The sequence below is a fragment of the Papaver somniferum genome, unplaced genomic scaffold (genome assembly GCF_003573695.1).
Source record: "Papaver somniferum cultivar HN1 unplaced genomic scaffold, ASM357369v1 unplaced-scaffold_10, whole genome shotgun sequence".
NCBI classification, from domain to species: Eukaryota; Viridiplantae; Streptophyta; class Magnoliopsida; order Ranunculales; family Papaveraceae; genus Papaver; species Papaver somniferum.
The window spans coordinates 17,287,142-17,297,355 of record NW_020618825.1 but is presented as its reverse complement, the minus strand read 5'-3'; the positions used below and the strand labels follow the sequence as shown (position 1 = coordinate 17,297,355).

The 10,214-nt window shown below is 35.3% G+C and overlaps 2 protein-coding genes across 3 annotated transcripts; both read left to right on the top strand.

Moving 5' to 3' along the window:
- The first annotated feature begins 1,097 nt into the window (after positions 1 to 1,097).
- Positions 1,098 to 1,847, top strand: LOC113326474 (protein DOG1-like 3). The gene has a single exon (XM_026574198.1). It carries the CDS (start codon positions 1,098 to 1,100, stop codon positions 1,845 to 1,847), a length of 750 nt encoding a protein of 249 aa, XP_026429983.1.
- A 4,531-nt stretch (positions 1,848 to 6,378) lies between these two features.
- Positions 6,379 to 9,810, top strand: LOC113326913 (ATP-dependent DNA helicase Q-like 3). Of its 2 annotated transcripts, XM_026574575.1 has the most exons (15): positions 6,379 to 6,629; positions 6,754 to 6,861; positions 6,954 to 6,961; positions 7,044 to 7,127; positions 7,232 to 7,366; positions 7,452 to 7,486; positions 7,670 to 7,753; positions 7,928 to 8,016; positions 8,259 to 8,411; positions 8,500 to 8,596; positions 8,883 to 8,886; positions 8,992 to 9,165; positions 9,235 to 9,327; positions 9,422 to 9,487; positions 9,587 to 9,810. In XM_026574575.1, exons 1-15 carry the CDS (start codon positions 6,509 to 6,511, stop codon positions 9,722 to 9,724), a joined length of 1,389 nt encoding a protein of 462 aa, XP_026430360.1. In that variant the 5' UTR covers positions 6,379 to 6,508; the 3' UTR covers positions 9,725 to 9,810. The 2 variants fall into 2 exon arrangements, 1 of the variants encoding a protein (XP_026430360.1); XR_003348595.1 differs by lacking the exon at positions 8,259 to 8,411 and having other exon boundaries at positions 6,383 to 6,629; positions 8,992 to 9,142.
- Positions 9,811 to 10,214: the final 404 nt, after the last annotated feature.

The window sequence follows — 10,214 nt, the reverse complement described above, 5'->3', positions numbered from 1 at the left end:
ATCTTTAGAAAACTCGATTTTTCCTAATCAGTGAAGTTGTAAATATTATTACCAGAGGTGAGTCTAAATTACATCATGTTTGTTTACTACTGATTCATCTGAGTCATCTAGATCCGAGTGGTATGGATTTGATTGAAATCACCTGACTTAAGTCAAATCTGACTCAATATGTTTGTGTTGAGCCAAATATGACTCAATTGAGTCAAAGATATACGAGTTAGTGGTTTGGTCCCATAAATCAGAAATACTTTATATATTACCTGACACAATCGAGTCCGAGTCATAAGTTCGGTCTGAATCAAAGATCGAGTCAGATCTGACTTACAATGGAAAACAGACGGTCTAACATCTAACTCGCAACAAGTCAGGGGTTAACTCAGATTCAGATCGCGAGTCAGGTGTAAACGTTGTGCTAGTCTAAAATCCTCAATGTCTTACTCAAATGCTTGATTAATTAATTACTCCCTCCGTACCTATTTTATAGGTGCAATATTGCTTTTTTTTTGTACCATTAGATATGCGGAATGATAATTTCAAAATGACTTTTAATTATTTTACCCTTATTTATATTGCTTGGTTATCATCACAATAGAATTCATGTCTCTGACATAGAAAATATGACAAAGGGCAAAACAGAAAAAATCATGAATACTTACAATCTTATAAACATTTCCATTTAGTGCCATAAACAGCCAAAGCATACATGCATTGAAGTGTTACGACGCGTATCTGGTATCACCAGAAGACAAAGTTTGAGCAGTTCGACAACAACTTCAAAGTTTGGGGACTTTGGGGCAAAATGACAACAAGTAAAGACGTTTTCTAAGTTTCAAGGCAAAATATTTGGCAAATAAGACAAAACGAAAGGGACTTCCACTATCTAGTACAGCGTAATACCTATCGCCTTTTGTCCATATATTGCGGCTGGGGCGGTAGGGGCTTGCCCTTCTGCTGGGAGGGTTGACAAGGTCTAGGTTAGACTGGTTGCGCTTATATATACACAAAACTTGCATTTCATTTATTTTGTGCACTTAGCAGATCTATAGAACTCCATCGGCTTTTTTCTCGAACTTCAGCTGTTGTATTCACGTACGCAAATGGAAAGCTCATCGGATCTAGTTCGATTCCATGAGTGCTACCAGAACTGGATGACTCAACAACAAGAAGATCTTGATGAGCTCTTACAAGTGTACAACCAAAAGCCTAATGAAGAAGAGAAGCTAGTCTCGGTCATCGACAAAGTTCTCGAACACATGCAAGAGTATAATAACAGAAGATCAGAACTTGCAGTTATCGATGCTCCGTCCTTTATCTCACCTACTTGGTGTCCTTCCATAGAGAGGTCGTACCTATGGCTCGGTGGCTGCAGACCTTCGTTAGGGATTCGACTCGTTTACTGGCTCTGTGGTTCAGAACTCGAGTCGCGACTCTGTGAGTACTTGGAAGGAGTAAGAATAGGCAACGTTGGCGAGTTATCAGCAGATCAACTCAATCTTATTAGTGAGTTACAACTGAGAACAATTAGAGAAGAAGAGAAACTTTCAAGTAAGATGGCTAGTTTTCAAGAAGATATAGCTGATAATCCACTCACAGGACTTGCTAACAACTTGGACGATCCAACAACTGAGTCGAATGGGCAAGTGGAACAGGCTTTGGATTCACATGCTAAAGATTTGGCTAGTATATTAGGTGACTCGGATAAGTTGAGGCTGAATAATCTGAAAGAACTTCTAGGTATCTTGACGCCGTTACAAGCTGTTGATTATCTGATTGCTTCAATTAAACTTCACATTCGTGTGCACCAGTGGGGCTTAAGAAGGGATGAGCACCATGGAAGGGCGGGATAATAATAATGCATATAATGAGAGTGCAAGCAGTGGAAGTATGTACATTGGTTAGTCGTGCCAAGTTTTCATATGCAAGAAAATAAACTAGCCAAGTCGTGCTCGCGAGATCTGTTTGCTGGCAGTACTACTAACTAGAATTGTGTGTCTATGTGCTACGTTTATGCAGCTTCATCACTAGGAAAAGAGCTGCATGTGGTTTTGTATTTTAGCAGGTGCGTTGTTGTTTAGTTTTGTATTTTAGCAGTTTAGCTTGTGTTTCCGAGGTGAAAAATAAAGGACATAGAGAAAATATTTTATATCTAGAAATTGTTTTAGCACGGCCATTTTGCATTTATAAAATTAAAATAAATCTATTATATCCCGGCTTGATTGGGGTTTCTCCACATTAATTGGGGTATAGCTAATAAGACAAAAATCGGGTCATTTTGAAGTAAAATAGGCTACCCCTTAACCTTGTATTTTCTAAATGGCTAATATACCCTTGTTTAATTGACACTAAAAATTCTGATTAGGTTAATTAATTGAGTTTACATGAATTAATTAAGTAGATTAAAACTTATGAATTTAAGTTATCAAATTTTGTTTTCGATTGAACTCATGTGGGAAGATTTTTGATGAAAAAGATTTGTTTTGAGAATTTTTTTTGCAACGAAAACGAAAACATACTACCCAAACACTTCTAAAAAGGGATTGCAAAGCTAATGTATAAAATCATACTCAAAATTAAAGAAGAAATCAACACTTTCAGTTCTGAAACTATGAAAAGTCGGCAGGGTCACTGAATGAAGAACATGCCGACTATATCTGGCCGGCAAGGTCTACGGATGAATAAAATGCCGACTATATTCGGTTGGCAAGGTAGGTGAATGAAGAAGATGCCGACTTTATTATTAATTTTTGACACACAGAAGACTGTTGTAAATGCTTCACTAGTCGCCATCTTGTTGATTTCTTACCTTGACGGCTACCTTATAGTCGGCAAGGTCAATAAAAAATACTATGCCGACTATAGGATTGTTTGAGATATAGAGAAAGGTGTTACAAATGCATGATTAGTCGGCAAGGTATTAATTTCATAACCTGCCGACTAAAATATAGTCGGCAAGGTATAGAGATGGATATCTTGCCGACTCTGTAACTGCTAATTTTAGAGATGAAAAGTCGGCACGGTATTCAACCTTATACCCTGCCTACTATATTTTAGTCGGCAAGGTCGACAAAAAAAACCCTGCCGACCTTTGATTCGTTTTGATTCTTCGTTTTTTTTTTTTTTTTTTTTTTATTTCACATGTATAGTTAGAGTTTAGAGGAAAGATTTTGATTTTTTGTTCAATATATTTTGGTCGGCATGGTTTTTTAGTATGAGCAATTTGGTCTTTTAACACCTTTTAGACACCCCTTAGCACACTAGTTTGGATAGGAATGAAATGGGTATACTCCAATTAATCTAGGTATACCCCAATCTCGCCAGGTATTATAGGGCACCCATGATTTGGTTTTGAGGACTCCTATGGATAACTTCCTAAATACGGACGAAGGGACCTAATAATTAATATAGGCTCCAAACCTAAATCATATTAATATAGAGGCTTCAAACCTGATTCTAATTTTTCAATCTTTAATTTCATCAAAATTAAACCTAAACTAAAAAAGAAAAAACGGCCTCCTTCTCTTTTCTTCTCCTCCCCCTCTTCTTGCTGTCTTCTCCTCATCCATCACCACTTCTTTTTTTCTTCCATTTTTTTCTTTAACAATGATAATCATTGATTCTAAACCAGTAATGACTTTAATTAGGTAAGAATCTAAAATTAATATTAGAGATTTAGAAATTGGTTTCCGTAGTGAATACGGTTGGGAAATCAATATTTTCCCAACCATAAATACATTTTACGCTAAGGAAACCCAGTTGTCAAAAGAAAAAAACAAAACTTTTTTAACCGTAAGTTGACCTAATGTTTTCTACGGTTGAAAAGTCTAACCGTAATTTACCCAGATTTTGTCTACGGTTTTAATTTCCATCAACTATAAATAAAATGACTAGTATAATCTTATTACTAATCTTATCACTAATCTTACTTAATTTAGTTAAAATAATCGTTAGCATTAATTAATCATTAGGATAATGGGTTTTGGAGATTAATATTTGATGACTAAATTTTATCATCTTTTAAGCCCTCAAAACCAAAATTTTGAAGCCCAATAATATGTTTCAATTAAAATGGCCACTCTATACAAATATCCACAATGCACATTACATTAGAGGTAGATTGGCTATGCGTAAGGTTAATATCTAATCATTTTGGAAGGTGGAATTCATATCATATTTAGAACTTAGGCAATGAATAATCATTTTGGAAGGTGGAATTCATATCATATTTAGAAATTAGGCAATGAATAATACTACTTCAGATGATATGAATTATACTACTTCACATGTATCTGTGAGGTGTCATGTAGTTGCACAAGACAAGGCACTAGTATAAACAGACGCCAAGCAGTCCCAAAACTGTCAAATGAAATGAAGAAAGGGGTACATTTATTTTGTTGTCAACTTTTTTTTTTTTCTCTTTTTTTTTTTTTGAAGGAACAAGGTGTTTTAAAAAACTCCTGAATTTTATTTATTGACTACCTCATTCAATTTGAGGTTTGAAGGATTACAAAGAAGAGGTGGCAGATAGACATATCCTTCTGGTTGATCATGATCAATTACATCAAGAAACAGGACAACACAGATAATACATGATTTACATTTGAAACTTAAAGAAACAAGATATGAAAATCGAATTAAACTTCTGCAGCCCGTTGAAGGATTTGATATCCTTATAATGGTTTGAAACCATTTTGTTTCCTGATCATCGTGAATATTAGATGCTTCCATAAAAGGGAAGTAATATGCCCAAATTAATTTCTTCACAAACAATGTCCACATATGACGAAGAAGATCGTTTTCATCCAGAACATGCTTGATGATAATGCAAATCCACCATAAAAACCTAATAAGACAATAAGAAAACAAGTACCGATAGTATTGTGAAACCATCATACCGATAAGAAGTCATAAAAATTGTATAGAAACAATTTCTTTTATTGGAAGATAAATCTATACAAGTAAACAAAATTGATCTTCCCGGTAGATCTGAAAAATCAAACCAAAACCGGGTAGATCAAGAGTCTAAAATCTGAAAAAAGTAGTTTTTTTCTTTTTCCCTTCTGTGTTGCTTGTCAACTGTTTTGCTGAAATATAGATATAAATGGAAATTGTTTCTTGAACATAACATTTCGATAGTATTTTTTCTTTTTTCTTTTTTCTTTTTGAACAAATTTATTTTAATAAAAAAGCTCAAGTCACTAAATATTTTTTAAACAAATTTTCTTTTATTTTCTTCTATTGTGGTTTTTTTTCTTTTTCATTTTAATTGAAAAGGGAAAATTTGATTGAAAAAAGCTCAAGTCATTAAAACAGTGACAAGAAACTAAAGAGGATCAGTTTACAGATTAGAGTAGACGGTGAAACTTATGAAAGATATCTGTAAGTTATATTCATAACTATTAGCGACACTGGTTGTTGTGTTCTTTGTTTGTGATAAGTTATACCGTTTTGGTTTCTTACCAAATGCTAGTGGAAAGATCATTTTGTAGTGGTTGAACTTTCTCTTTTTGTGCTATCTTGGTTGAAAGTGTTAACGAGTGGGTTTTCATATTGCGGATTCAATGGATGTCATAAAATATACTCTTAAGTATTAATTTTGGATTGGTCGGACGAATTCAAAACATGTGGCTTCAAGCTTGAGGATGCCTCAGTTTTATACTATCCTTGGACATATTGTGTACTCATAGTTTCTTACAAATATAAATGACGCTCCTTAAGTTCGTGCACTAAGTATTTTTTTGGTCCGTGTTTCTTGGATTTCTTTAATTAGCCTTTATATGAAAATGATAGAGAGAGACATAGTTTAGGATACCATGGACTCAGTATGCTCATTCACCAAAAAATAAATAAATTTGTGTGTGTTTCTTGGATTTTATTTAATTTAATTAACTTTTGTATGAGATATGTGGTTGTTTTTGTTTATTCTAGTAAATTATAATTTTTAAAGGAGCCAATAATATTGATCTTGCGTGGTTATGCTTTGAAATCCGCCAGTTCACCTACATCCACTTGGTTCATTCGTTCACTCGACGATTATCAAAGTCGCTAGGTGATGGAATGAACGCGGATGCATTTTTAAAACGGAAATGTTTGGTGTATCGAAAATCTACACCGTGATCTATACCGAAATTTTGGTGTGAATGGATATTTGGTGGTGGACTCCACCTTTGGTCCCACCATCCTGCAAATTTTCTCCAAGGCTACAGTAACAGTCTTTCGATTTTTTTGCGGTGCAGATCGTGATACACACCTTGGGTGTGTGTATCGCTATTGTTTCTAAAATCTGTCATTGGAATGGATTGGACGGGGGAGGTACTAAATCTGCAAATCCCATCCACCCGTCCGTTGCTGACCCTTAAATGGACCAAAAGAGAAAGAAACTCTTTTGCTTTAGCGTTTAGTGTGGGCTTAAAGCCCATGTTAGATTTTTCTTTTCTGATTCTAGTTGCGACTTGGGAGAATTTGATTTTCAGTATCAAAAATTTACTAATAAATTTCAGGGTTTTACAGAATGGAGGAGAAGAAGAAGAAAATTTGGGGAAAACAAAGTTTAGTAAATCTATTGAAAGAACATTTTGGGTTTTCTGAATTCAGAGGAAAACAATTTAAAGCCATTCAAGCTGTTTTATCAGGTATTTGAGCACCCTTTTAAATGTTCAATTTCATATTCTATTGGATTGTTGAATCGATTTTATTTACTTTCTAAACATGGATTGGCATATATAGGGTTTTGATTCCAGTGACATTTTTTTGTAGGAAAAGATTGTTTTTGTTTGATGCCAACAGGAGGGGGAAAGTCCATGTGTTATCAGATACCTGCACTTGCAAAATCAGGAATTGGTCTTGTTGTTTCTCCTCTGATAGGTGAACAAAGGATTTTGCCTCGTTTTAGAGAGATTGTTTTTTTTGTGCAGTTCTGACTATTTATGTTGGTGTTTTGATCTTCCTTTTGACAGCTTTGATGGTATGTGTTCTCATTTACATTTAGTCTGTGTGTTCATTTGAAGATTAGTTTTGGATTTGAATGTGATGTCATGTTGTAATAGGAAAATCAAGTTATGGCACTGAAGGGAAAAGGAATTGCTGCAGAATATCTTTCGTCGACTCAAACTTTTGCAGTCAGGGAAAAGGTAACTCGATTATTTGAACAGTCAGAAAATTTAAGGGTAGTAGACATAAATATGGTTGAGTTGTGGAATATCCAGCTTATTGTGCATTATGGTGTTGTCATTAGATTCATAAAGACTTAAACTCTGGAAAGCCGTCGTTAAGGTTGCTATATGTTACACCAGAACTGATAAGGACACGAGGGTCAAAGCTGACAAACCTTTATTCTAGAGGTTTATTGAATTTGATTGCTATAGATGAGGTATGTAGATTCTACCTGTACAAGTCTAACTGTGTTGTAGCAGGTTCTTTGAGATACTTGATTTATGGTAGTGTGTTATTTCCAGGCACATTGCATTTCGTCCTGGGGACACGATTTCAGGTTTGTGATTACGACTCTCACCTCTTAAGCAACCATTAGCCATTAGGTAAGGAGTATGTGCTAGTGATGTAACAGGGACCATTAAAAATGAACAAAATGAATGTACATTCTATTTCATGATTTTTTTTTGTCAGCATACTCTATAGTCCCTAGTCCTAATTTTTGCTGTTTCTATTTCATCAGGCCTAGCTATCGCAATCTTTCGTCTTTAAGGAACCATCTTCCTGGGGTTCCAATATTGGCCTTGACAGCTACAGCTGTTCCTAAGTAATTTTGGTTTCTTATTCCTTGCTCGACAGGATAGAATTTGAATTTAGTGTGCTTGAAAATTATGTCTGTGCCCTTCCCTGAATTTTACAGTGTAATTTGGATTCACAGTTGTTAAAAACTAGATGGTTAAAACACATTAGAGTTTCTGATACCTAATTGTCTATATTGCAGGGTTCAGAAGGATATCGTAGAATCATTATGCTTGCAAGACCCACTAGTCCTCAAATCGTCATACAACCGTCCTAATATATTTTATGAAGGTCAATTTTAGTGTTTGATTGCACTTTTTGTTATTTTATTTTTGTGAAATAGATAATTGTATTTGGCACCTTATGATTCATTAGTATGGATTATGCGGTAGGGAAAGATACTAGTTAAAAGTTGAGAAATGTCTGATTTGACAGAATTGGCCAGATCTTATCCCCGTCTATACAATATCATTCCCTAGTCCACAGTTAAATTGGTTGCAAGTTGTCATGAACATGTTACTCTTTAAAAAAAGTTCGTTATAAAGATCTTCTGGATGATGTCTATGCTGATTTGTCTAAGCAACTCAAGTCTAATGGAGATGTATGCGGAATCATTTATTGCCTTGAACGTACAACATGTGAAGATTTGTCAGCTCATCTGTTAGAGAATGGCATCACTTCCGCCGGCAATTAGAAGAAGTTTTATCCGTATTAAACTTCTGTTGATTGTCTTTGTGAATGCACGGCGTTATTCATTTTTGCTTATTTTTGCAGCTTACCATGCTGGATTAAACAGTGAACAGAGAAGCACAGTTTTAGAAAATTGGCTTACTTCCAAAGTACAAGTGGTTGTGGCTACTGTGGCTTTTGGGTATGCATCACATTGACCTATAATTTCTAGCCCTTTGTGCTCTTTCAACCTGCGAGTATCTTTCAGCTTTACGGAGTTAAAAATCATCCAATTTTCAGGAAAACTAAGTAATTTGATTATCACCAACAACTTCATGATTCTGCATTATCTTAGCCAAATTGTACTTTGAATTTCTTATCTTTACTGTTATGACTTTACTGTTATGATTTTGAACTGGTGATTGAATGTCTGTTTCTTTCCTTGTGTGCTACTGCTTGGGAATTATGCGTTATTGGTGGTGGTTCAGAATGGTAAATTCTTAGGTCTTTCTTTTCGAAGGCTTTCCTTAAGCATTTCTCAGGAAAACCTGATTAGCCAAAACTTCCCTTTTCTCTTTCTCCTTCAAAAAATTGCAGGGTATTGATAAAAAGGATGTTCGGATAGTTTGTCATTTCAATATCCCTAAATCGATGGAATCTTTCTATCAAGAATCTGGAAGAGCTGGACGTGATCAGATGCCTTCAAGAAGTTTGTTATACTATGGAACGGATGATCGCAGAAAAATGGGTATAACACTATCTGCATTATTAGTTTTTCAAACTCATCAAGCTCCGTCGTCTTTATTCTTGCAGGAATTTATTCTTGGGGTATTCTTGCAGGAATTTATTCTCCGTGAACTAGAGAACGAGCATGCAAACTCTTCAAGCTCCGTCAGTGACTCATCTAAAAAAGCCTTGGCAGACTTCAATCAGGTGCATGTCTTCATTGTTAATAATTAACTTCAGAATTACCTCTTAAAACTTGATAATTAAATTAGTATTGAAACTAAACTCTGACTACTCACAGATGGTTGAATATTGCAAAGAATCTGGGTGCCGCAGGAGAAAAATTCTCAAGAGCTTTGAGGAAAAGGTACAGCTTAACTATGTTTTTCATAGGTCTATGATCATGCTTGTGCGTCTCTCTTCCCATTAAGAATATCCGTTCGCTTATTATCTTCTCTATACATAGGTATCTGCACTATGTAGCGGAACATGTGATGCCTGCAAGAATCCATTTTTAGTTGCTAAGAACCTGGAGGAACTTGCTCGTTCTGCTCGTCGAATGACTACCTTCACTTGTAACGTAAGCAGACACTTTTATAACTAGATCATTAGACGGTACAATCAACCTAATTATGCAATAACTTGTGTAGATATTTTGTAGATACTTGACAATTCAAACCAATTTTAAGGGCAGATTTTTGGTACAAAACTTTGTTTTCTTGAAGCAACAGAACTTTGTTTGAATATACTCCCTAAAACATTTAGTCACCTCATATGCCCCGCCCCACCCACGCCCCCCCATGTCTCGTCGCACCATGTCTTAGGGGCATACAATACTACAAGAAGCCGAAAATAATGAGAAATGGCTCATAAGATGTAAAGTGATCCCCTTGTAATAAAGTGCAGCCACTAAAACGCTATATATGCCTGAATCCAACAGAAAAAACAGACGCATATCGAATTATACAACCATTTTCTAGACTGCATAACAAGTTATGCATCTTGTAGCCATTCTTTTGGTTGATTTTAGTGCGTATGCATAATGCATTATGCAGCCATATTTTCGGATGCATAACAGGTTATGCATCCATTTT